Genomic DNA, 26,077 nt, shown 5'->3' with positions numbered 1-26,077 from the left:
ATTCGTGTCATTGTTCTCTAAGAGAAGATATATATTTGTTTAAAAATGAACCTCTACGCAAGAATGTCCATTTGAATGTCCAGTAAAGATCGTCCCGCAGTCAAAGAGTTAATAAAATAAATCTTACAGGAGGTCCATCCAATCCTTGCGTTCCTCGATCTCCTTTTGGTCCTGCTACTCCTGGCAGCCCTGCCTGTCCTCTTTCGCCAGGGAATCCTCGTTCTCCTCTATTCCCAGGCATTCCAGAGACACCAGGTGCTCCTTGAATGCCTGGTTCTCCATCTTTTCCAGGAGTGCCTGGGCTGCCAATTCCACCTGGAAAGCCCTAATCATATCAAATTATTTAACGACAGTGTGACGTGGTTGTTTGTTATATCTACGAAGCACGAATTTACGAATTTCTTCCGCAACGCATGTGACTAGTATACCTGGAAGCCTCTGGGACCAGGAGCGCCTGGGGGACCCCGTTCACCGTCTGCTCCTGATGGTCCAGGCGAGCCTTGAGGTCCTGGCGCTCCTTCCTTGCCTGTGTCACCTCTGGGACCAGGTGCTCCAGGGTTTCCCGGCTCTCCAGCTTTGCCAGCTTCGCCCTTTCGATAAGTACATTTTTAATAAAAAAGCAGATCTGTAGAGCTTGGTAATAAATAAAATTAAAAGAAAATTAATGTGTTCAGTACAGGATATCCTTTTTCCCCTGGGAAACCCAAGGGACCAGGCAAGCCTTGCAATCCGGAAGGACCTTGCTCGCCAGGTTTCCCATCAGCGCCTTGAATCCCACGTTCTCCTGGATTACCTGGCTTTCCAGGAGCGCCTGGACGTCCCATCAATCCACGAACACCCTGTAAAGTTATTATTATATTATAGTTATATTTATTCATTATTATTAGGGTATCGTTATAGGCTACTATTATACTCTATATATTATTTGTCGCGATTTCAAATGAAGAAGTAATCTCTAATATTCTCTCTAATATTCCTTTTTCTTAGTATAACAATAGAAACCTGTAATCCAGCCGGTCCTGGTCGACCAGGATCCCCTGTAGCACCCTTCGGTCCAAAGGGACCAATCGGTCCACGATCTCCAGTCTGACCTAACGAAAGCAGAATGATCGCACTCCGAGGATAACGCACAATAACACGTGGTAATGCATAACAAACTCTCGCAACTCCAATTACGACAACGTTACGATACCTTTGGGTCCAACAGGACCGTCAGGACCGGGGAGACCCGGTGCGCCAGGTGTTCCGCGTTCGCCAGCGGAACCAGGCGCACCAATCGGACCGCGCATTCCTCTCTTTCCTCGCTTCCCCTCGTTTCCGGGAGGACCTGGCAAACCACGTGGCCCTGGTGATCCCGAGTCACCCTTGACTCCCGAGTCCCCTTTAAATCCCCTCTCGCCGGGGTGCCCCTAAAAATCAGTGTCATAAAATGATCGATGTAAATCGACCGAGAGACCGACGCTCTTAAAACTGTCCATTTTGGATGAAATGTTGTGTTTTGGATGAAATGTACAAACTATTGGAAGCTGCAAATATTTATATTTATATGCATATGTATATCAAAATTGGCATTTACAGGCATCCCTTTGATTCCTGGAGTGCCAGGATTGCCAGGTATCCCGGACTGTCCTCGAGTTCCAGGGATACCAGGGACGCCAGTTGAACCAGGCGCCCCTGTGCTTCCTTTCTCTCCGGGTATTCCATCCTTTCCTTGAGGGCCCTGGGGGCCTGATTCGCCAGGTTGTCCTGGCCGACCGGTTTCTCCTGGAGGATAAGAAAATAGTAAATACAGAATGTTAATACTTTCGAAACGTTAATAGATGCGAGGACACACCTCGAGGGCCTTGTAAACCTTGGCTCCCAGTCGGTCCCGGTGCTCCTTGGTCTCCTTTCGCACCAGGATTGCCTGGATATCCAGGAGGTCCTGACTTACCTACTGCGCCCTAGAAGAATCCTGTATCGGTCGCTGGACAGTAAAGCTGTTGCGTTTACAATTATTTCACTTACAGGCTGTCCGGGTGCTCCAGAAATTCCATCCACCCCTCTGATTCCTGGAGGTCCTGAAGGACCCTCTCTACCCCTTTCGCCACGAGGACCTGCAGGACCCTGTCCCAACAACCACTTCCTAATAAGCTATCTATTCTGCTGGCACAACAGTCGTTTCACAGTCCATGTTTGTACATTTATATATTTCATTATCGATACTTGCCACAGGACCAACAGGTCCCATAGGTCCTGGCGAGCCTACAGACCCCTTCTCTCCAGATACTCCTTGTTCTCCTTTCGCTCCGTCCAATCCTGGAAAGCCACGATGTCCTTTCACACCCGGAAGTCCAGGCATCCCTGGGAGACCTCTCGAGCCAATTGGACCAGGCGATCCTGCTGGACCTGGCTCTCCATCTTCACCTGTGCTACCCTGATCAAAGTGCATTTATATCTCTAAATAAACACCGACAAACATAAACTAATTGGGATGGAACAATTATTGGAACGCTTAGATATATGAAATAATATTTCATTGAAATTCCACGTACATCTTTCCCTGCCAAGCCTGGCGATCCTTGAGGTCCTGGAGGGCCTGGAGGACCAGCTGATCCAGGTTCACCAGGCTCTCCGCGTACCCCTTGAAAACCCTGTGGCCCAGGTGGACCAGGCGGACCTATGGCACACGTAAAACTGTCGATGAGATTGAAAATTGAATACATTAGTATTATACTGAATACATTACAGAGTGTTAATCCACAGCGGATGGATTTTAAGGAAGAATAATTCGAAGAAGAAGGGTACCTGGTGAACCACGTGGTCCCACGGGGCCCACTTGAGTCTGCAGGTAAGTTTCTGGACCATACAACGGTGCTGCTGCTCCGGTTGGGCCTTTGTCTTGAGTTGCTTGCGATAGGGCCAGTTGTTGATAGTACATCGACACCTGTTAGTAATCGTTAATATTAGTAATCATTAATATTAATAATCATTCATTCGCTCTTCTATCTTTCTCGATGAACTGTTCGATGAATATTTACGTCAGGAACGGATCCTGGTGGTCCAGGAGGCCCTGGGAATCCAGGTGATCCAGGTTGTCCAGGGAATCCAGCGTCACCTGGACGCCCGGCGTCGCCAGGTCGACCAGGCTCACCCTAATCGATATATTAATACCGTGAAAAGCGATTCTTCTAATTATTCAGATAACAGAGTTTCTAGTGAAATATTTACCCGGGGACCAGGCACTGCTACAGAATTTATTTGATTACTTTCACCAGGTGAGATCTCTGTTGGCGACTGACGAAACCAAAGCAATATTATTTAACATCGTACACATCTTTTTGTTACATGTATCTTTGCACTTTTTACTATTTTTCACACTCACTGGGTAGGTTCGATCTGGATAAGTTCGATCTGGATAGGTTCGATCTGGAGTGGTGTTTGGATCATCAGGCAAATCTGCGTTAAGCAAGATTCGTGTTCGTATGTTAATGATATTATAGCAATAAACATAGAAACATGATTAAACATAAAATCGAGTACCTTGACGAAAGAATCGAGTCGGCGTTGGCGTTGGCAAGTCTGTGGCCAATGCTGTCCTATAAAAGGATCCTGATCCTTCCGCAGGCGACTCACCTCTGTCTTTACACAGTGTTTAACAATTATTTATATATATTAATAATTATGGTAGCTTCGCTCTAGTCCTATAATCACTTTGCAATGTAGCATCGTGTCGCAAAGTATTGTTATTATACCGAATTAATGAACTTGCATCGAAGTTTAAGGAATACTCGATGTTTCGGTGAATTCTTTCGTGGACCTTACCTGCTTAAGATAACTTACCTGTGCTACCAACGCCAGATGATGTTACAGGCAACGAGGTAGTTATGGTTGCTGTTTCTAAACACAAAAATGCGACGACGAATATATATATTAAAATATCATTATTTCACAGTGGGATAGAGTTTTAAACAAAACTAACAGGTAGACAGACACTGGAGAATTAACAAAATTATTCCCTAAAAATGTTAGCCCTTTTAAACTATTCTTTTTTATAGGTCTTTTAAAAGTACCACCACCTTCAAGTAACTACGCGCTGGATATTGCACGGATATTGTTCTACTGTTTCGAATTATCCATTGAAATTCTGATAATATCCTGTTCGATAATTGACTAACAGGTAGACAGACGCTGGAGAATTAACAAAATTATTCCCTAAAAATGTTAGCCCTTTTAAACTATTCTTTTTTATAGGCCTTTTAAAAGTACCACCACCTTCAAGTAACTACGCGCTGGATATTGCACGGATATTGTTCTACTGTTTCGAATTATCCATTGAAATTCTGATAATATCCTGAAACGATAATAGTAGTTGTAATGCTCTGTCTCGCTGTGGATCGTTGGAACGCGACGTTAGAATCTACTCAATCTACTGGAATTAATACAACCGGAAAGCGCACCGCGTATCGGCTAATAGGCTACAATAAAAACCTTAGTTTTTATCAATTAATACAATTGATTAATTGCATCATACCAAGTGCTAATTGGAACGTCCGATTCGAGACTTCCGATGTCGCCTGGGTTATTAATACTTCCTTTGATCGCTCATTATTTCATGCAACGAATGTAAGGAAGAATCAATGTGACAATTCCGTTTCTCCTTTGTTCCAAAGGAGAAATTGTATTATCGATAGACTTTCATATGTAATATAATACGATCTTCGATATTCCATGATTCGTTCATCGATTAATAATAATAATAATAATAATAATAATAATAATAATAATAACACGCAAAAGTCACAGGAATTTATAATACTCGCTATTACATGTTAACACAGTATTGTATCATACGATACGTAACATTACTAACTCAAATGCTCTATAATTAACTTATCAACACATGTGGCACACGTGTTCCTATTCGAGTACTCGAACTATGGGCGACACTTCGACGTCCCACATCGCAATTATTTCATGCTAAATCATCGTGTTTAACTGCCACCCCACAATTTCAACTATAATATGGACTAGAATCTGGTTTCCATGCTAACCCATTGGAATTGGATCAAATTGCCCGATAATAACAGACAACGAATAATAGAGCAAGAAGAAAGTTTAACATTCCTCTATTCTAGGACGTACGAACTCTACTTTTATTGAAAATGCAGAAAGTTTAAATAGATGCAAGAAATAAATATAAGAAAGTAGCCATACGACTGCGGAGGAAACCCCTTTTGATCCTCTGAAAGTTGAGCAGAGATGCAAGGAGGGTTGCATACCGAAAGGGTGACTGAAACTAAAACTATACCGAATGTGTGTTGTTCAAACTGCGAACGTTGTAGAACGTTGAAATAAATGCAAGAAAATAGGAAAGAAGATAAGAAAGTTGAAATAAATAAACGAGAAATTGTCGCTCCCTGTAGCTACATGGTTTTCGTGCGAAGCCCCTCGACACTCTCCGAAAGTTGCGCAGGCATGCAAACACGGCTGCCTACCGAAAGGGGTGATCCCCCTAAAACTGAACGCACACCCGTCTACGATATCTCTGCGATTAGAATTTATTTAAAAACAGAAGATTGACCTCCCCTACCCATTCATTTTCCCTCGACATTCCTCTATTCTAGGACATACGAACTCTACCAGTCGCGTTTATTGAAAATGCAGAAAGTTCAAATAGATGCTAAGAAATAAATATAAGAAAGTAGCCATACGACTGCGGAGGAAACCCCTTTGATATCCTCTGAAAGTTGAGCAGAGATGCAAGGAGGGTTGCATACCGAAAGGGTGACTGAAACTAAAACTATACCGAATGTGTGTTGTTCAAACTGCGGAACGTTGTAGAACGTTGAAATAAATACAAGAAAATAGGAAAGAAGATAAGAAAGTTGAAATAAATGCAAGAAAATAGGAAAGAAGATAAGAAAGTTGAAATAAATAAACGAGAAATTGTCGCTCCCTGTAGCTACATGGTTTTCGTGCGAAGCCCCTCGACACCCTCCGAAAGTTGCGCAGGCATGCAAACACGGCTGCCTACCGAAAGGGGTGATCCCCCTAAAACTGAACGCACACCCGTCTACGATATCTCTGCGATTAGAATTTATTTAAAAACAGAAAATTGACCTCCCCTACCCATTCATTTTCCCTGGACGGTTTAATTCTTGTTCAGCAGGTTTTTTAACAGTTTAACACTCACCATTTTTGTCTTCGTAATCATCGTAGCCGTAGTAGTCGTAGTCGTAATCGCCGTTGGCGGGTTGTTGAGCCTGCAGCGGTTTCGATCGCTGTTTCCTGAGTTTGGTCCTGACGGAATGAACCTGTGGCAGAAGAAGCTGAACCACGACGAGGGACGCGGCCAGCAGGAGGGCCCTGGGCCCCATGAGGAAGTGGAAGACTACGAAAAGCCAGCAATGCAATCCTAGAGCCAGCTCGGCTTCGTCTGGAAGCTGAGGGCGACTAGACTTACGACAACCAGCGTATCATCTATTTAGCAGATGCTTTGCAACTCAGGGGAGGTCATCATCCTCCGTTTTACGATTCTAGATGCACTCCCACTGCCTGGAGCCTTCGTCTCCATCCCTCCTCTTTCATCTATATCCCTTTCTTTCGATGTATGTTTTTACATCGATGACATTTCCTGGTTTCCCACTTGACACGGTTCAACGTTTTCCGTCGTTGCACACAAAACCTAATCTTCAAACTTCAAGTTTATTCCAGCTTGCGTTAATTAAAAATTTAAACAATTATATTAGAATTACATTAGACATTTGAATAACAAACGGTATTTTTGTCCAACAGTATTTTCAGGGGTAAACAGTATTTCCACGGGGGACAGTATTTTCAGGGGTCAACAGTATTTTACTTATACTTCAGTTTCTTTTTTTTTTTTAATTGATAACAATATAATTCTATTATATTCCTACTATAGTCACCTGAAAAATTTCTTTAAAAGTTTGTTTAAACGTAATCGACCACGGAATATTTTCTTTTGTAACGTAAAATATAATTCTATAATAAATTATCGATATGTACGATATTTTGATATATATCAATATTTTCACTAGTATCCTTCATGTAAAATGATACATCGTGAAAAAAGTGTAACACCGAATAGTATTGCGCTGGCCCAGTTGCACTATTAGAAATAGTGGCAGTTCTGATTTATAGTTGGTCGTAACGAAGCCAGAGACGCGGTCCAATGTAGCTTATTACGGTTAACGCTTTGTAAAGTAAGTCGCGGTCCGGGAATGCGGCCAAAACGATGATTGTCATTTAATAAACTTATTAAGTGAAAACGACGCATCTCTGTATCGAGAGTAGTCTCGCAGAACTGGCTAATAAAAATGAGGAACAACTACTAACTGGGTCGACGGACTGGTTGCATATTCTGTGAATTGGATTCGTGTTTGAGCGTGTCGACTCATTTATTAATTGACATCATCGTCGTTGCCAGTTTTGTGCAACGAATGCCACTTCGAATATCAACTTTAATCGACTTATAATTAAACTTGTATTATAAGCAAATTTTATTACATCGTTGTATTAACAAATCAGCGTTTGAAAAAAAAAAGTTGTTTTGAAACGACACGATCATTTCTTATAGTTATAATTAATAGCAACTACGACCAACATATTTGAAATGTTCGCTGCACGGGACACCCTCCTGTTGTAAGAATTACTACGATATGTATTAGTGCAATGAGAATGAAATTCTTTATTATTTATTAGACAACATTGTACAATATAAAAATATCAAGACAATTTCAGATCTACAAGATTTGCCACCGTATCGATTGAGACATCAATTTGCTCCTAGAATTCCGATCCAACGATTTCAATTGATTAACGTTCAGAAAATATATTCATGCGATATTATAGACACTCGATACACGCATAGATACATCTATATACGTTAAACACCATAAGGAGTCGGTAAGTGATTTTACAATGAGTATAATACTATAACTGTATCGATAGTAATCGCGGGAAATGTAACTGTAGTAGGACTATACTGGAATGAATAAATTCTGATAAATGCCACAGACTAAAGATGTACCTCCACGAAACGCAGCACTGATTATTCTCGTATCAACGTGTATTATCTACTGTTTTATAGAAGAAGATACCTATAGATACAGTGTGCAAATTATATAACATCGAAACGGTTAATTATTCTAAACGTGCATCATCAAGTTCGATTACAAATCCAACGATCGGCGTACTTACTTTCCACGCAAAGAAAGTAAAACATGGAATAAAACTTGATGTAGCGTTATTTACTTTTCATACTTGTAGTGTTTTATTATATTTCTAATACTACAATGCGCCAGAAGATTTCCGCGCTCTCTTAAACTTAATACAGTACAATGCATTGTACGTTTTAATACAGATGACCGCGGACTTGCGACCTCGACTCTAAGAAATAAATATTCAATTTTGGAAACTTCTTTCTCGTCCCACGTATACATATCACGTTTTGTAAACTTAAATTGCGTTGCAGAGAAACAAAATGGTCGCAAGTCAAGACATCGATATTCTACCTATAGCTACACTTACATTTATTTTTATCGTAGAAGAGAATGATAAGTGTCATCGACTGAATTACAATTATAATACCTCCTATCTTGTTCTTTTTTTTTTTTATTCAACCAGTGATAATATCGCGTGCATTATAGTGTTCAGTCACAATAAGAAGCACACCGTATGGAAAACATGTTCTTTCTCGAATAGAATTATTTCACTTGATCATTCCTTTATGCTCTATATTACATAAGACTCTCTTTTGGAATCATTTTTAAATTAATAGCCATTTTGTTGTCTATAATTGCTTCCACCTCCCCCACCTCCTCCGTATCCGCCGCCATTTTGACTGTATCCAGAGCCACCACCGGAAGCTCCGCCATAACTGTTTTGGGAAAACGGTTTGCTACCGTAACTACTTCCTCCTATACCACCTAGACGAATAAACAATACATGTTAAGGATTGTTGAAGAAGATTTTAGATTTTAAGATTTTTATCTCAAACATACTGCTGTTATTCCCATTCCACTTGTTTCCTCTGTCTCCACTGGAGCGATCAAACCTTCCCCCCCTGTCTCCCCCATCACGACCACCTCGAGATCCTCTGGAACCGCCTCCACGGCCTCCAGAGCCGCGTCCACTACCCCCACTGCGTCCTCCATACCGACCTCCTATGAATCAAGAGTAACGAGACAATAATCAGCAACATTAAACAGAGAAATAAGAAATCCTTGAACCCAAAGATAACCAAATACACACTTTTATAGACGCCAGGATTCCTCGACAACTCGTACAGCTTAGGATTCACAACTTGTTTCGCTTCCTCCAGGACTTGGATCAAGTCACTGGCCTTGTGTGCGTTACCGGGTGTGAAAAACGCGTATGCTGTCCCAGTACGCTGTGAGCGTCCTGTACGCCCGATACGGTGTACATAGTCCTCAGAATTGGAGGGGTAGTCCAAATTTATCACAAACTTAACATCCTCCACATCTGCGCAACGTAGTAAATTGTAATCATCGAAAGGGAAAAGCACTCGTGCCTTTGTGGTTCGATTAACTTAGAAAGCGAATTCGTTAAAGCATCGACAGATTATTGCAAAACGTGCATCATAGATGGAATCGAGGAACTAGCTCGTATGTTTACAGTTTCAAATTAGAATAAATTGGATGTACTGTGCGCTCAAGTATTGAAAGTCGTGCTTCTGATTCCATCTACAGTTTTCATACACGCAGAGAAGTCGACCACAAAGAGCAAGTTTCTATGTTAATTACCTGTTCTTGCCAAAAGCTGGAAACGTAAATACATTTTTGGAAATGTAGAGGAATCAGAGCTCTGATGGTTCTCATGGTAATTCTCGCTTTTATACGGTTTAGCGAGATGTATATATACTCATAGTAACTTCACACCCTTCTCTCCTGCACCAAAGTATGGATCTGTGCAGATCATTGAAAATTTGCTCCTTGCGCATTGCTTCGGTGAGGTTGGAACATTGGATGAGCACCGTGTGCATTCACCGATCAACCCCCACGTGCATATTCCATTCGCATAAGTGACATTATCGCTTGCTTTGCAATGACGAGAGTTTACAAATTAAGGTTTAGCTATCGTAGATACTTATGGAGAGACGATACGTTACTTTTTGATCGTTCGAATCGAACCGTAAGTTCACAATCACTGCAAAGCAATGTAATGTGCGGTTCCCTATCCTTTTAATCTGAGAAATATCTATCCTGTTTCGCAGTCCTTCTATGCTAGATTCCCTAACACTTTGACTTCCATACTTTGGACCGTAGCAGGTACAGAGAGTGTGTTTTATTCAAGTGGCACGGCGGGCCGAGGCACAGCGTTGGTTAGCTTGTTGCGAGGGGACAGAGACCAGCAGTCACGCCCCATTCAATTATACATTCCAAAGCAAGCTCTCCAGAGTTCTTATCATTGATAAAACTCCGTCGCATGTGCCTCTGAAAACACATAGAACAGCACGTTAATACCAGACTGACAAGACTTTTCTCAATCAGAGCAAAATTTAAAAAGATATCGTCCTAGCCTCTTACCTGCAACCCTAATCTAACTCTGCCTCTGAAATATTTCGACTTACTTCTCAAATCCAAAACTGATTGCTAGAAAAGATAAAGCTTTGCTGACAGAACATTACATTACAAGTATCGTACTATTCCTGGCAATTGAAAGTAAGTCAAAATCTACCCTAAACTACGACAGAACTAAATTACGAAAACATCCTTTCAATATCGTCGTGCTGAAAAGATGAGAACAGTAGCATTAACTTGTGTATGTTGTTAAATTCCCCGAGTAATGAGCTAACGAGAGTAAATTAAAGTATCGTAAATAAGTCAAGGAACTAGAATCAATGGATAATTCTATACAGAATGAACCACGTAACATGTTCGTATCAACTATTTCTGTTGTTAATGGATCCATTCTAATTGTTTCTATTATACACAATTTCATTTGTAATACATTTTTATATGCTAAATTCTTTTCCAAGATTATGATGTTGGGTTTCAAATAAAGGAAAATTTTAATTGTTTAATGCTAATAATCAAGGTAATCAAGTTACGTAATTCACCCCATAAGTTTCTCCGAATAATTTCCATCTGCACCAAGAAAGGACTAGTGTCAATCAGTCTGGCACATGCCGTTATCCGTTGCCACGTCGCTATAATACAACTCTTATGTGAAATAACCATCGCAGCCTGACCCTTACATCATACCCACTTGTGCGTAACTAGATTCTTACCTAATCCTCTTGCTGCAACGTCTGTAGCCACTAGAATGGCAGATCTGCTATTCCGGAACTCTGCAAAACATCCAGTGGTCAACACAATACACAAACGCAAACTTAAAGCCAAACAGCTCAATTGATACTTACGATTCAGTACGTAATCTCTTTCTTGTTGACTTTTGTCTCCATGGATACCAATAGCTTGCCAACCATACCTGTTAATGGCACGGGTTATATCATCAACCTTTCTTTTGGTCTCCACAAAAATAATAGTCTTATTTTCTGGCTCGTTTGAGATCTCTTCCAAGAGTTTCATGAGTTTACCCTCCTTCTCGTACTCTTCGCATACATCGACAATTTGGAGAATATTATGATTCGCAGCTAGCTGCAGGGACCCAATGTTAATCTGGATATAGTCAGTCAGAAACTCCTCTGCGAGATTGCGAACTTCCTTTGGCCACGTCGCGGACCACATTAGAGTCTGTCGATCGGGACGAATCTGTTCGACAATTTTCCTAATCTGTGGCTCGAAGCCCATGTCCAGCATTCTGTCCGCTTCGTCTAGAACTAAATATGTACATCTGCGTAAGTTTGTTGTCCCTCGTTCTAGGAAATCAATCAGTCGACCAGGCGTTGCTATACAAATCTCGACACCGCGCTCGAGATCGCGCGCCTGAGGACCTTTGGGGGCTCCACCAAAGATGCAAGTGTTTCTCACTTGCGAGGAAACCCCAAAGTCCGAAGCAACCTGCTGGATCTGCTGGGCGAGCTCTCTGGTTGGCGCTAGAATGAGAGCTATGGGTCCGTCGTTCCTATTCAACCTAGGCTGATTGTTTATGTGCACGATCGCTGGTAGAATGTATGCTAGCGTCTTCCCAGATCCAGTTTGGGCAATCCCAACCATATCGCGTCCCGACAAAGCAATGGGCCAGCCCTGTGCTTGAATCGCAGTGGGTTCCCCGAATCCTTGCCTGCGAATTTCGTTTAAGACGTAATCTGGAAATCCACCCTCTTCGAAGAATATATTCGGCCCTGGCAAGTTTGCGCCCTTTACAGTGATCTCTTTGTCTGAACGATAAGCCTCTACTATGTGTGGACTTCTAGTTGTTACGTTGGGATGAGGTTGATAGAAATCTTTTCTAAAGGGTTGTAGGGTACTCATGTCCCATCGAGGTTTGCGGAGACGTTCCCCTGGCTGCCTATTCTTAAAGCTATTGCTCCCAAAGCTACTACTGTCTCTGGTCGAACTGCTGCTGAATCTACCCGCTCCGTCTCTGGTGCCAAAACGCCCACCGCCACCACCTCGTGCTCCACCGCCTCTTCTGTCCCCACGTTCACGATCACGGTATGCCCTGTAGGAGGAATTCAAGTAGTAAATTGTTGTGTTCGAGTGTTGAAGTTAATCACTGTAGGCTAAACTTTTGTAATTAATACAATTTTAATTATAGATCTTACATTTATAACTGATTTAAATATATTTTTGAGATTAAGGATAGATTTGGTGCACTTTGAGCTAATTATTTCCACTTATAGATATTGTTTGAAAGGAATGGGAGGTACTTTGTTAGTATGAAAGCAATATGGAGTACAGTTCACTGTACATAGACAGTAAATGTCAGTATGAAAATGAAAATTGAAAACTTTTTCAAGTATTATCGCAAATTTCATGCAACTTACATTTTAACGATAGTGTTGCGCTTCTAGCTGCAGGATACGAGGTGTTTTTCGATAAATATCAGTGCACCAATGAGTAAAATCGATGGAAAGTACGTTGGACTCGTTGCACGATCCAAAGGGGATCTGTGAAACAAATATGGCGTCGCGACACGCCAAGAAATAGTCCCTTGTAGCTCGTTACGCGTTACCGTTACATTATTTTACAATTATTACTGTTTCTGTCGCTGATTTACAAGTTATTAATATTTAAAAATTATCTACATTCTTTGTAACAGCAACACTCGTAAATTAATCATGAATAATTAATAAAATTCACGGAATGCGTGAAACGCCGGAAATGATGGCAACGGAGTAGGGATGCAACACGGAAATAAAATGTTGAATTTAAAAGCTGATGCAAAATGAAAGATTCGTACAATACATAATTTATAATTAATTAACAAAGCGTTACTGTCACTTTTTACAGTGTAAATTTGATACATTTATCCATAACCTTACAATTTACGCGATTAAAGGGTGAAATATTTGATAGTTTGATAAAAGGGGACAATTTTATTCATACAATTTCCAACACAAAATTGTAACAAAATACATCATTTAATATTACAAGCTTCTGATATTGTTCTAGTCTTATTTTTCAATAAAATATTTTATGCAGTAAGGAAACTTGAATGTGAAACAAATTATCTTATTCATTTTTCTCGTCGACGTTGATAATAATTAGCAGAAACTAATTAACTTTCAAGATGAAAATAATAACTGTACAGTCACGAAAAACATTTATCCTTGCCTCCTGCAATTTCTTTTTTTTTATATTTAACACAGCACGTGCAAGAGAAACATATGTCCTACTTTACACGCATAATTAAACCCTGTATACTACAATTAAGGATGCTAAAACAGCAATAAATTATATCATACAAATGTCCTGCAAATTTTAAACACCTTCCCAATCATTTCTACTTTCTTCGCTTCTGCAATTTCTTTTAAATATATATATATATATTTATATAAATTTATATATATATTTAATAGATCTTATTTCGACTATAATTAGACTAGCATATTTTTTTCTATCATATATAAGAAATACATAACATCTTTGGTAGGGTTCATGCTTTGTGCACCGTTTAATCACTTTGATCTATTTTCCTTTTAACGCAAATTCAACTAAATATGTTACTATCGACACTGGTTAATAAAAAAAAAATCAGTTTTCCTGATATCATAAATGTAACTTTAGTATGTCACCCCCCTGTACTGATAAGTATTTCCGTAATTGTCTCCTCCGCCATAACTCTGAGCTAAATTATTCTGTCCGTACGATCTCTGCGTACTGTATCCATACCCTGTATTCTGATTAATAGAGTTACTTGGCTTCATGTTGTTATAATTGCTATAATTATCTGAACCTGAGTAACTACTCGAAGCAGATTGATAAGAATTTCCACCGCGACTGCCTCTTCCCCTCAAAGAACCTCCTCTACCCCTGTTGTCGTTTCCTCTTCTTCCACTGTTTCTATCGCTGCCCATGAATCGTTTACCGCCTTATGAACAACGAATGAATATCAAATTATTGTAATATATTAAATATTATAAGTAACGAAAGAGCGTACTTCTACTCCCAAAGTTTCCTGACTTGGCCAACTCTGCCATCTCAGTCAACCGTGGATTTATATTCTGTCCTGCCTCCTTCAATACTTCTATCAAATCCCCCGCGTGCTTCATGTTATGGCTCGTGAAAAACGCATAAGCTGTCCCAGTCTGCCTCCTCCGTCCAGTTCTACCAATCCTGTGTATATAGTCCTCCGATGACGACGGATAATCAAAATTTATCACATATTTCACATCGTCCACATCTGCGACAGAACATCTTCAGATAATACAAATGCTAGGAATATTCATTATCTAGATGTTATTTGTAACAATCATCACCGCAGTTGCTGATTGCTTCGAGAGCTCATAGAATGATCTTCAAACTTGGCAAACTAATTGTACAGAATGTTCGAGGATAATGAATAAGGACAGATTTCGAAGTATGTCGTACAAAACTTTTCAAATAAGGTGTTAGAATATCCTCATATTTTCATTTTTGCTTAAAAATATGTCTGTAAATCAGGTTTGAAAACCACCCACCTTTCGTTTAGAAATTCCATTGCAAAATCAGGAAGAACAGCCCCATTTACTTTTAAAGTAGGGCTATTCGGTTGGTTTCGTATAGAAATGGTGGCCTAGAGATTAGACAGACACAGCGGTGGTGTCTGGTTTTGGGACAAAGGCAGCATTTTAGGGTTTAAGCCTGAATGCATTGATTGTTCTTAATTATCAGAGAATAATTTGGAAAATTAGAGGCACTGGAAAATTCTTAAAAATTTTGTTTCGTGAAACGAAAGAATTCTAAAGCTGCAATAGTTTTCAACTTTATATGTATAACACGATGTGACATTATAGATTAAATCAAATCAAATCAAATCATGTGGTTACATTACAATGTTTTAGTGAAATTATTAAAAACTAAAATCCTATATTAAATGCTTCGATCTCCTATTGAAACTGGTTTCTAAGCGCACAGCACTAAAATTGGAAAACATGTCTCTTAAAGAATATAATATTAATATCGAAGACTTGACGCAACGATGAATAAAATAATAAAAGAAGCAAAGAAAAATGAAACATTCACTGTGTCTGCCCAATACTGGCAGTACACCGCGTTCACTTAGGGTACTCTGTGCCTCTGAAAAAGAAAAGCAGACAGTCTTACTGGTAGCTTGTGTGCATTTCTTTAGAACCCCTTTGATTATTCAATTCTATTAACGTATATCGTACATTCAATTGATACAAACCTGTTGAAAGCATACAAAATAAACAGAAAGTCTAATCTAATTTATTCAAACTTTACAAGACTCCTGCTATGCGAAATTTCAAATTTATCACGCATTGCTACACGTACATAGCTGTCCACTGGTCTTATCATTAATGACGCATCACTGGCTATTCCGATAAGTGTTGCCAATTCCCATTTTGAATAGCTAAATACTAAGAATGAGAAAATGATATGTACCTAAGCCTCTAGCAGCCACATCTGTCGCTACTAGAATAGGAGCCCTTCCGCTTTTAAATTCCTGCAATACGTGATCCCTCTCCTGCTGATTCTTATCACCATGGATGCTCAACGCTTGCCATCCATCTCTCCTGATGTTCCTTGTAATATCGTCTACTTTCCTCTTCGTCTCCACAAAGATGATCGTTTTGTTTTCCTTCTCATTTCCAATCTCTTCGAGCAGCCTGTACAATTTTAAATCCTTCTCGAACTCCTGACAGACGTCCACTATTTGGATGATATTATGATTTGCTGACAGAGTCAGTGAGCCAATGTTTAGATGCATGTAGTCCGTTAAGAAGTCCTCAGCTAGAGCTCGAACTTCTTTAGGCCATGTAGCTGACCACATCAGAACCTGTCTGTCGGGCCGAATCTGTTCGATTATCTTTCTTATCTGAGGCTCGAAGCCCATGTCCAACATCCTGTCTGCTTCGTCTAATACCAAGTATGTGCATCTGAAAAAATGATTATAGAATATTTAAGTACAGAAGAGATTGAATCTCCCATTGTAATTGATTGCAATACGAATTAATACCTGCGTAGGTTTGTCGTTCCTCTTTCCAAGAAATCGATGAGCCTACCAGGTGTGGCGATGCATATTTCAACACCTCGTTCCAAATCGTGCGCTTGTGGTCCTTTAGGTGCACCGCCAAAAATACAAGTGTTTCTCACAGATGCGGTTTCCCCAAATGAATTAGCTACTTCCTGAATCTGTTGAGCTAATTCTCTCGTGGGAGCTAAGATTAAAGCAATTGGACCATCGCCACTGCTGAGACGTGGTTGATGTATGATGTGTACAATTGCTGGTAAAATATACTGAAATAAATATACACCTTAACATGATTAATACTTTTTAGTCGCATGGTGGATTCTAGTTAATCGGGATCAGAAGTGTGCTATGTATTGCTACATTTTTTACATAATTTGTTACTTCTAGAAATTAATCTATCTCACTCCAAGTGTTTTTCCAGAGCCAGTTTGAGCGATGGCGACTAAATCCCTGCCACTGAGAGCAATAGGCCATCCTTGGGCTTGAATCGCCGTAGGCTGAGCATAGCCCTGCTTCTGTATTTCTTCCAACACGTAAGCTGGGAAATTTCCTTCCTCAAAGTACTGTATAGGATTAGGTACATTGTCACCTTTCACGGTTATCTCAGCATTCTCTCTGAACTTGCACACTTCTTCTTTGGATCTAATACAAAAGTGTGCTTAATGTAAAACATGTTGAAAGTTAAGTTTTATTAGAATATGCAGTTTTAAAAGTGTTCACCTGTTTCTGACTGCAGGGTGTTCAACATAGAAATCTTTGCGTAAGGGTTCCAAGGATCTTATGTCCCAGTTGAGTTTCCTGAGTGTTCCACCAGGCTGTTTGGCCTTCATACCGCCACGAAGATTGTTGCTAGTGCCTCTGCCTCGACTGCCAAACCTGTTAATGCTGTTTCCGTGAGCATTATCATTGCCTCCTCTACTGCTGCCACGACCTATCCCTCCACGGCGGCCTCTGCTGTGCTCTCTATCTCGATTAAACCTAAATACGTTACAGATATTATGAATATACTAGGATTATGCTTTAAATATTGTAAAATATATGACACATAACTTACTAAGGTATATTTAATGTGATATTTGAGATTTTTATAGAAATACACAATTTATCAATAGTATACTCATAGAAATGGTAAAATTGATATTTAAGTGAAAATAAAAGTGGTCAACCATTATTAATTATGATCCCTATTTGAACAACTAATATTTGTCTGATAATACGAATAAACTAACAAGTCCTTGTCCATTTTTTAACATAATTTTCGATTATTGATTATTGATACCACTACCTACAATGCAGCCTGGTAACTATGATAAGCAAGTATTTCGAAGGAAATTTTTCCTTTTTGCATAGTGTACGATTAAACAGTCATTTGTAAGCTTTTGTTATGCAATTATGATTGAAATTGTCAAATAGTACTTACATTTAGAAAGGGGAATATCGTCGAACACAACGAGCAACAGATTATTCCGCTTTGCGGTCAGTTCGAGCAAAGCCAATCAATAATTTAGAAGAAGCGAATAATAGAACAACCACTTATCCTATTTTAATACTGTCAAGTTCGATGGGGAATCTCGATTTCTACCGTTCAGAGAAGTGTAAACGAAATAATGCAAACAAAATACAATAGTTATGGCTTTAAACTTGCCGGTAAATCCGACAGATCAAATTGACAAGTGAACTTCCGAAAGTAGTTCCCTGTAAACTGTTTCCATGACAGCACTGGCGTAGTAATACATTCCATACATTGGTAACGAACGATAAAACAAACATGTAATCATTGCAAAATGGAATGGAAACAGTATTATCGGATGAAACAATCAACGAAGCATGTAACATAATAGAAAATGTTTTTTTAAATATGCACGTGTAAATACTTTCGTTCCGTATCTGACTCGTCACTTTGTTCGATTTGTTAAATGTACGAAAACCGAATCTCCACTTTTACGTATTAATAATAACAATAAATACGTTCCTCTACTTGCTGTAGAGTTGAACAGAAACATTAATTCCGATCGAATTAATTAAAAAAAAAAAAAAGAAGGGAAACAAAGAAAAAATGAAAAGATTGAGTTGAAATATGGCGGGGGTTGTAGCTGCTTCCACTCGCACATGCGCATGCCACGCGCAGTACCGTAGCTATACGAAACGTGGTCTGGTCAATTTCAGTTCCATTCTTTTTAATTAGGGTACACTAATAATTAGTCAAAGTATCAGGTTTCTTTTAATTGGGATACATTGATTTATTATATCTAGATTATAACGGTACGATTCGTGGTCTCAATTCTGTTATACTTGTATCATTCGTTAGAACGATTGAGGGTGACAATCGTGTTAGATACATTACTGACGCTTCAAACAGCGCGCCATTTTCGAATAAATCGTTAATACTTATCCCTTACAAAATGGCCCGCTCTATTCAAAACAAACATTTTACACTTTTATTATGTTTGTTTCTAAATGCAACAATTACAACGCTAGAGAATTAACGCGATTAACGACATAAATACGCCATAATTAAACAATTGTTTCAATCGAAACTCTAAAGGGCTATACTAACTGAAATTTGCACTGGTAAACTTCTGTGTGCATATTTATTAATCGTTAAGAAATCCAAGGAATAGTGTTATCGAGAATATAAGCGAATATTGGGGATGCTACGATTCTTTCCTAAATTTTCCAACTGTTGTTATTCTTCTCGTATTAGTTACTTATGTAAATGATACGTAAATCGTGTCAGTAGTAGAGGAAAAATGATAGCTGAGCTACTATAGATCTACAATTGGCATTCCTACGTTAAAGATGTGATCTCTGACCGTCAAATAAATGGTTGGAGGTCATTATCCCTTATCTTGCCCGTCTGGTCAATATTATCGACCCTGACAGCCAGTGCACGAGTCGATTCACGATTGTTTCCATAGAAACCTAACGCTATACCTTGGCTTTAATATGGATATATGTGTAGGGCTGGAGAAAACCTTGCTGGGTCTTACGAGTCCACCGCAGTTTCAAATATTGACACGACCTGGGATGAACCTGGACATCGTCTCCCGACATTCGAGACTGTTAAATATAACCTAACACTAGTGTTGGAAGTTGTGAAAACATTTGGGACACTTTGGAACATCACCGCTAAAACAGAATGTAGGTAAAATTAACGTGTTATGCTTAAACGGAGGCTGGATGATGTAGGTTTTTCTTCTTTTTTGCGTGTTTTTAATTGTGTCTTTCAACTGCTGCCAACTGCGCGTTTCGCGCCAAAAATGATTGGAAGAACATCACTGGTGGAACAAAAAAGGATACAATGGGCGCGGGAGAGAGGTAAATTTCAAAATTCTAATACTTCAAATTCTATTTATAATTCTAATCCAATCCCTTGGAAATCATATTTATAATTCTAATTCCAATCCCTTGGAAATCATATTTACAATTCTAATTCCAATCCTTCAAATCATACTTATAATTCTAATTCTAATTTATAATCATTTGTGTGCTACTTATTCCAGTTAAATCAAATCATAATTGCTTTAATACGCGAAATTGCATGAATATAGACAATCAATAAAACGTGAAATAATATGCTTAACATGTGAATTAGATATGAGTCGCGTTTGAATGTCTAATAGTGAATAGAGTATTAATATTTGATACTTATACCACAGAAGAAATGGCGCGTTTCGGTGGCAATTGGGGACTCTTGAAGAATAACGCCAATATCCGCACCAGTATTCGGTGAGCAGCAAAATATGCAATCAAAATCGTAGCTGTGAATCTTAATTTTCTAACTGCTTTATACTTGACCAGCTTTCCAAACCTTGCTACCAAGTAGATGTTGTAGTAGCCACGCCCTCGATATTCTGCAATAAGGACATGAATGAATTAGATGAATAAATTCGAATAAATTCGATGAATACATATAATGAACAAATAAGAATACAACTGGTAGGATGAGAGATAGACGCATGATAATTAGTTAGCATCGTTAGCATCATAATTACTTAGAGACCTGTTATATTCTCATTTATAAATAAGTAAGTAAATAAATAACGAAGCACGTAACTTTAGCAGCTATCCCAGCGACGCAAGAATGTCCTTGGCGGAAACGAAGGACAAGCACACGCCCTCGAAACCGTTCCGTGCCGCTGGCCATTACGGAAGCACCGTCAGCTTGAAAAGTCTAGCGTCTGAGACTTCCGCAAACGGTACCACAAGCCTAAAGTGTCTCGACTACAATGGTGGTAGCTTGATAAATCTCCACGAGCAACCGGAAGTGGCGCAAATCAGGCACAGGAGCCCGAGTCTGCCTCCAATTTACTGCAAGGAGCAACAGTATCAATCTCAGGTCCATCTATATTAAACAACTGGATGTATATACATATAGTTTATTACATAATTCTTCGAGTACTACCTGTTGGGTCTATCTGCAATAAATAATTGAACGCATATGTACATAGTTAGTTATATAATTGTTTAACTAAACTTTTAATTGTTAGAGCAACAACGGTATCAATCTCAGGCCCGGCTACATTAAACAATTTGGATGTATATATATATAGTTTATTACATAGTTCTTTGACTAGACCTTTAATTGCCATTTCAAACCCATGCTTAAAGCTGTACGTGACTGTAGCTCATTCCACTCAGGGAAAAGCAAAAGTAAGGCAGTCTGGCAAATCGATTCTTATCGCGGAGTTCATTCACCCCTCACCCCTTCTAAATATACCTATGTAAAGCCTGATACGGTTTGTCGCCCCTTTCTCGACCTGGCACGGTAATCACAAGCGCTGTAATATACCTTGCGGAGAACGAGGATATGATGATTGATGAGAAGCAGAGAATAGCGATCTGGTCACGCGATTTTCCTTCCATAAATGACTTGTTCTATCTTCCAGGGCCAGCAGCGAGACTTTGTAGTTGCGGGACTTCGTCACCAGCCGGAGAAACCTCAAAGACATGATCGTAGGTCCTCTGATCACTATGCAAACTTGGAGAACAATAACTACGGGTCCCAGGGTGAAGAACGAGAGGGAGAGACTTCTGGTTACGCCAGTGACTCCGTGGACGCGCCAGTAACGGCTTCTGGAAGTGAGAGATTAAAATATTAGTACACGTTTAGTCTTGCCTCTTATAGTAGTAGACCTCGACTAATAATGTTTACTATACAAACGTATATTAGCAAATAAGATAGTTATCGGCAATCTTTTGTTTGATATCAGCGTTTCTACCTGGTTGTAAGCCACCAGCAGGGTATATGATGGATAAAACGTGGCAAAATCCTTACTATAACACACCTGAGAGTTCGTTGCCATCCTCGAGGCGATTATCTGATAGCAGAATGGGCGAGCTCAACAGGCCAAGGTGGGGGAGCGTCTGGGGTCAGGAGACAGCACGCGGGGATCCACCAGCACCTTCCTGGCTGGCGAGATTGGGACACTCGAGTCAAGTACGTCCTTTAACATGATCCCTTATCTTCCTAAGCGAATCATTAATTGAATTGTAGTAGAATCTTCTTAATTATGACCTTGTATTCCTTCGATTCTTATTGTTCCTCAAGGTACTCGTTATTAATCACGAAAGTGCGAGCAGTTCGGACAGTTCCACTATAGGATCAACTGGTTCAGACAACAAGACGTACCTTCGAGGTCAAAACATTCCTGTGGATGCAAACGTTCTTCAAGAAAGAGAAGCGAGGAGACAGAAAGCCCTGGAGCTTCAGAACGCGATTAAGAAGCAGCTTGAAGAGAAAGATCGACGAAGGAAAGAGGAAAAGGAGAGGAGATTGAGGGAAGAACGGTTGGAAGAGGAACGAATCAAACGCGAGAGAGAAAAAGAAAAAGAAAGGTACAACTGCACAAACCTTTTAAACGTGTTTTTCCTCACGGCTGTCTAACATAAACAATGCTTGTATTAGGTTCGAAGAAGAACAGAAGAGAATCAGAGAAAGGGAAGCAGCTAAATTGAGACAAGCTGAAGCGATGAGAGAGGTTCTAGAAGCAGCAGAACGTTTAGCAAAGGAGCAAAAAAAGACTAGACATAAACGCGAAGAGATTGACGAAGAAACTACTAGCACGTCTTCTAGAAACTGTGAATCAAGTAGCAGCCAGTTTGACAAAAGTTATCCAAGCGTCAGGGCCGACCAGAGTGCAAATTTCAATAACGAACTTGATACTAACACCGAGATAAAGGACCCAGTAAGTGAAAAAGAAGACAACCAGAAGGAAACATACGTCCCAGAGAAACCAGAAGATCCTAATAATGTAAAGCCAGTCCAAGTTCCTATCAGTAAAGACGTTGCAATAGTCTTGAGTGGGAGATTGGAGGACTCAGAGTTGTTGAACAAAGCCAATTTGCAGCTAGTGAATCTAGTGCTGACCCCGAGCCCAACAAACTTTCAAAGTAACACGACTAACGTGTCTGTAGGATTAAACAGCTTTGTGCACAATCTGGGGAACCTGAATTTCACTTCGATTAACGAGAAAAGATTGCTCACGCCTAGCAAGCACAGAACTATGAATGGTCGAGATTTTGGTACTCAGACAGACATAGAAAACGATCTTGGAGATTTCCAGGAGGAAATGCAGATCAAGGACGTTTCTATAAAGGACCACAAGGACGCCACGAATGCTAGTAAAAGGGACATTGAAAAGTGAGTCGTAATATGATGCATTGAATCGCTTCAAAACTTGAGGAATCGTAGAGGATATTCTGTCTTGCGAATAGAAGCGGTAATTATTATTTCATTTCGTTTTGCGTTCCTGCTTTTTTATAATGCACTTATAAACAACATTGTTTTATCTTTGTTATTAACATTTTTACGTGAGGCTGTATATTTACTCACACTTGTATACAGTACTAAGAGTTCCAAGCTACAACTATACCGATCATGAATTTAGTTGTAAATCTCACTATGTACAAAACGTATTCGTGAATTTTCAAGGTCTACCGGGGAAATTAATGTCAGAACTTTCCCTCGATCCAAGTCTCAGCCTAGAACAAGTATAGAATCCAGACCACAGTGGAATGCCAACAGGTGAATATCTTAATATTTATTTACATCTTGAAACCCAACGTATCTAATACACATTACAACTGTAGATGGTATCTAATGTCACGTGTCTATCACTTGTCTTCAGACCAGGCACTAGGTATCGTACACAAAGTGAGAAAGATCCTCATTACCAAAGGAGAATGCGAATGAGAAGACGCCAAGTTGAATCCAGCGATGAAAGATCCAGGTAACAACACTTTCCTTTCAATACTTCCTATTCATAATATAGTAACAAGAATATTGATACTATTTTCTTAACAGATCACCATCTCCTGACAGAAGGAAGCTGGTGAACATGAAAACAAAAATTCGAACCAACAGACGAAAAGTAAAAGGCGACAGCTACGATGCAGACCTTTCTATGGACAGTTTAAACTCCATCGTACCTCTGCGAACCGATAAGAATGGAAGAATTCACGTTCAAGACAATAAATGCGAACGAAACGATAAAGAGAACGAGAACTCGAATGTCTGGTGCGGACAAGAGATCCTATCCAAGCTATCCAGCTTGAAAAATGTACGCATCCTGCAACGCTTTAATCAAGCCAGCTTTAATCAAGCTCATCTTAACTGAAATTTCTTCTTCAGGGTCTCCTGATGAAGCAAATAGAGTGGGATTCCGAGAGGTGCCTGGTCTCTCCAGCTGCGTCAGGGATCTTTTAACCAGAAGACTATAGAATCGCGATCTTGCGCACATTTTTGTTTCTTTCGTTTAGATTTTAGAGATAGGGATTAGGGAACAGTTGGAGGAGCGAGACCTGAGCATTTTTCTTCGATTACAGATGTGTAAATAATGGCCTTCCAGTTAGATGATCTTTTGAAAGAGGACAAGAAGGATGCTAATTTGTTACCTGATCTGAGCAAGGCAACCTGCAGTTCTCAAGAGGAGTTTCGACGAATCCTTGAGAACTGCCCTGAATTCAAAATTAAAACAGAAAAGGTTTGCTTAAGCTAAACAAATTAATACTCTTCTGGTAATTGAACAATGATTGTACAATTGTAGGTGAAGAAGGATGACGCAAAGGTGCGCGACAAAGAATTTTCCTGGAAACCAAGCAAGAAAGAGCTGAAAGCCCTTGGAAGAGAATGGAACTATGGGAATCCAGTGCCTCCAGATATGAGAGGTCTGAATCTTCGAGAATTGCAACAGGTTGCCATAGATTGGAGGATGCTGACGTCTGTGAGGCCAAAGCATCGACAGGATGAAGAAATGTTCTCGAGATTGGTAATTTACAAGCTCAAAACTAAATAGAAAAAGCTTTAACATTGTATACACTGTAATATATGTACAGGTGGAGATGGGGAAATTGGAAGCGAAGACAATAGCCAAAGAACGTCGATCGACTATAAGCCCCATCAGACGCAGCAAAAACCGGGCTGGCATAATCGAAAGTAGCGTAAAGATTTGTACAGAGTGCGGCGAAGAGTTTTGTTATGGCGAATTCTGCGGTGATGTCCTCTACGACTCGTTTGTAAGAGTCACTGTTACCTCTAAGCAAACCAAAGTCAAAATATCTGCGGACACAGAGGCGATAATAGCCAAGATGGATGATAAGAAGAAGCGCAAGAAAAAGAAGAGAATTAAGAGCAAAAGCAGAACTCCTAGAAAGACTGCTAGGCTACTGATTCGCAGAAACAAGTCAATGAGCAACGACATGGAAAGCAGCAACGATCAGAAAAACTGCGTTTCGAAGCCAATTAAACCATTTAAGAGAAAATGTAGCAAATATACTAAGAAAGGACTGCGGAAATAGTGGAAATGCGCCAACAGAAAATGATTAGAAAATTAATATGTAACAAGTTAACAATGCAACGACTCCTAATAACGTTAATGTAAGCATGTGATTCAACTTGTTAAGGAACGTGGACGATAACAATATAATTGTGTTATAACTGATTAGAATAAAATGAACGTGTTAATCATGTTATTCGAATGGATTTATTAATAAACGGTTAGAGTAGATTAAACGCAGCGTGTCGTTTATTGTGAAACCAGGAAATAAACAATCAAAAAGATGGAGGAATGCTCGATGAAAAAGTAAAATAAGAAACCAAGTTTTGCATGTTTTATTTGTCTATATTCTGTGGTCCCTCGAAACGACATTCTACTATTCGAATAACTATAAAGAAACTATAATCCTCATCGTACAATGTCTAAATTTGTAGCGATAGCGTACGAAAACATTATAATGATAGTAGCAGATGGGCCCAGTAAATGGTTGCGAGTGAATGCTGGAAAAATATCATTTTTATTCCTTTACCTGTTTCTGTATCTCCCTCTTTCTATCTTGTTATCCAACTCTGTTTTGCATTGTAAAAGGAGAAATGTTCTACCACCGTACGCTAATCTCAAGTTATCTTGCGTTAGATATTTGGAAATGTATCCGATGCAACCTTTTGGAAACAGAATATTTCTCCGTCCAATTATATTTTTTTTTAAACAAACTTTGAAACAAAGTTTTG

At 39.6% G+C, this 26,077-nt stretch overlaps 5 protein-coding genes and 1 long non-coding RNA gene across 11 annotated transcripts in view; 2 read left to right on the top strand and 4 right to left on the bottom strand.

Annotated features, from left to right (window-relative positions):
• LOC128881958 (collagen alpha-1(I) chain-like) overlaps nt 1-6,359 on the bottom strand; it is a 10,996-nt gene extending 4,637 nt beyond the window's left edge. The window contains exons 1-17 of the mRNA XM_054133432.1: nt 6,176-6,359; nt 3,823-3,879; nt 3,523-3,630; nt 3,365-3,438; nt 3,211-3,276; nt 3,021-3,134; nt 2,788-2,926; nt 2,535-2,659; nt 2,210-2,416; nt 2,008-2,106; nt 1,835-1,943; nt 1,577-1,764; nt 1,193-1,409; nt 1,003-1,091; nt 678-839; nt 429-590; nt 128-325 (exon numbers count right to left, since the gene is read on the bottom strand). Of these exons, the coding sequence (XP_053989407.1) occupies nt 128-325; nt 429-590; nt 678-839; nt 1,003-1,091; nt 1,193-1,409; nt 1,577-1,764; nt 1,835-1,943; nt 2,008-2,106; nt 2,210-2,416; nt 2,535-2,659; nt 2,788-2,926; nt 3,021-3,134; nt 3,211-3,276; nt 3,365-3,438; nt 3,523-3,630; nt 3,823-3,879; nt 6,176-6,359 (2,298 nt within the window). The remainder of the gene's footprint in view (nt 1-127; nt 326-428; nt 591-677; nt 840-1,002; nt 1,092-1,192; nt 1,410-1,576; nt 1,765-1,834; nt 1,944-2,007; nt 2,107-2,209; nt 2,417-2,534; nt 2,660-2,787; nt 2,927-3,020; nt 3,135-3,210; nt 3,277-3,364; nt 3,439-3,522; nt 3,631-3,822; nt 3,880-6,175) is intronic.
• Nucleotides 6,360-7,673: 1,314 nt separating this feature from the next.
• LOC128882031 (uncharacterized) lies at nt 7,674-13,182 on the bottom strand. The gene is made up of 6 exons (XM_054133592.1): nt 12,920-13,182; nt 11,390-12,594; nt 11,258-11,317; nt 9,259-9,489; nt 9,009-9,170; nt 7,674-8,933 (listed from the first exon to the last, which is right to left on the bottom strand). Coding segments are annotated over exons 1-6 (1,815 nt in total). The 5' UTR covers nt 12,922-13,182; the 3' UTR covers nt 7,674-8,778.
• Nucleotides 13,183-13,685: 503 nt separating this feature from the next.
• LOC128882030 (uncharacterized) lies at nt 13,686-18,129 on the bottom strand. The gene is made up of 7 exons (XM_054133591.1): nt 17,990-18,129; nt 17,290-17,547; nt 16,974-17,211; nt 16,555-16,835; nt 15,981-16,474; nt 14,536-14,778; nt 13,686-14,466 (listed from the first exon to the last, which is right to left on the bottom strand). Coding segments are annotated over exons 1-7 (1,824 nt in total). The 5' UTR covers nt 17,992-18,129; the 3' UTR covers nt 13,686-14,158.
• A 1,389-nt stretch (nt 18,130-19,518) lies between these two features.
• LOC128882029 (myb-like protein X) lies at nt 19,519-24,343 on the top strand. Of its 6 annotated transcripts, none has more exons than XM_054133588.1 (12): nt 19,519-19,710; nt 19,759-19,887; nt 20,232-20,298; nt 20,635-20,908; nt 21,459-21,651; nt 21,783-22,009; nt 22,121-22,407; nt 22,478-23,212; nt 23,504-23,596; nt 23,700-23,801; nt 23,876-24,131; nt 24,203-24,343. In XM_054133588.1, exons 1-12 carry the CDS (start codon nt 19,524-19,526, stop codon nt 24,275-24,277), a joined length of 2,625 nt encoding a protein of 874 aa, XP_053989563.1. In that variant the 5' UTR covers nt 19,519-19,523; the 3' UTR covers nt 24,278-24,343. The 6 variants fall into 6 exon arrangements, 5 of the variants coding, with proteins under 5 accessions (XP_053989563.1, XP_053989562.1, XP_053989561.1 ...); XM_054133587.1 differs by having other exon boundaries at nt 20,229-20,298; XM_054133586.1 differs by having other exon boundaries at nt 20,229-20,298; nt 20,632-20,908.
• LOC128882034 (uncharacterized) lies at nt 20,633-21,500 on the bottom strand. The gene is made up of 2 exons (XR_008458267.1): nt 21,362-21,500; nt 20,633-20,880 (listed from the first exon to the last, which is right to left on the bottom strand). It is a non-coding gene; the product is annotated as an uncharacterized LOC128882034 (long non-coding RNA).
• Nucleotides 24,257-26,013, top strand: LOC128882033 (uncharacterized). Its single transcript, XM_054133594.1, has 3 exons — nt 24,257-24,554; nt 24,618-24,839; nt 24,907-26,013. The coding sequence occupies exons 1-3, from the start codon at nt 24,408-24,410 to the stop codon at nt 25,366-25,368; spliced, it is 831 nt and encodes a 276-aa protein (XP_053989569.1). The 5' UTR covers nt 24,257-24,407; the 3' UTR covers nt 25,369-26,013.
• Nucleotides 26,014-26,077: the final 64 nt, after the last annotated feature.

Source organism: Hylaeus volcanicus, chromosome 9 (genome assembly GCF_026283585.1).
Source record: "Hylaeus volcanicus isolate JK05 chromosome 9, UHH_iyHylVolc1.0_haploid, whole genome shotgun sequence".
Classification (NCBI taxonomy): Eukaryota; Metazoa; Arthropoda; class Insecta; order Hymenoptera; family Colletidae; genus Hylaeus; species Hylaeus volcanicus.
Note: the sequence above shows the minus strand (reverse complement) of the source record. Positions and strands in the feature narration are given on the sequence as shown.

Coding starts and splice junctions, on each gene's coding strand:
- LOC128882031 (XM_054133592.1), bottom strand. Junction 9,490..11,257: donor CGTTGCAGCAAGAGGATTAG/GTAAGAATCTAG, acceptor TACGTTGCGCAG/ATGTGGAGGATGTTAAGTTT. Junction 9,171..9,258: donor GAATCCTGGCGTCTATAAAA/GTGTGTATTTGG, acceptor CTTGATTCATAG/GAGGTCGGTATGGAGGACGC.
- LOC128882030 (XM_054133591.1), bottom strand. Junction 14,779..15,980: donor TGTGGCTGCTAGAGGCTTAG/GTACATATCATT, acceptor GTTCTGTCGCAG/ATGTGGACGATGTGAAATAT. Junction 14,467..14,535: donor AGGAAACTTTGGGAGTAGAA/GTACGCTCTTTC, acceptor GTTGTTCATAAG/GCGGTAAACGATTCATGGGC.
- LOC128882029 (XM_054133586.1), top strand. CDS start 19,524: ATGTGTAGGGCTGGAGAAAACCTTGCTGGGTCTTACGAGTCCACCGCA. Junction 19,711..19,758: donor CATCACCGCTAAAACAGAAT/GTAGGTAAAATT, acceptor TGGATGATGTAG/GTTTTTCTTCTTTTTTGCGT. Junction 22,010..22,120: donor GATTGGGACACTCGAGTCAA/GTACGTCCTTTA, acceptor TTGTTCCTCAAG/GTACTCGTTATTAATCACGA.
- LOC128882033 (XM_054133594.1), top strand. CDS start 24,408: ATGGCCTTCCAGTTAGATGATCTTTTGAAAGAGGACAAGAAGGATGCT. Junction 24,555..24,617: donor TCAAAATTAAAACAGAAAAG/GTTTGCTTAAGC, acceptor GTACAATTGTAG/GTGAAGAAGGATGACGCAAA. Junction 24,840..24,906: donor AAGAAATGTTCTCGAGATTG/GTAATTTACAAG, acceptor ATATATGTACAG/GTGGAGATGGGGAAATTGGA.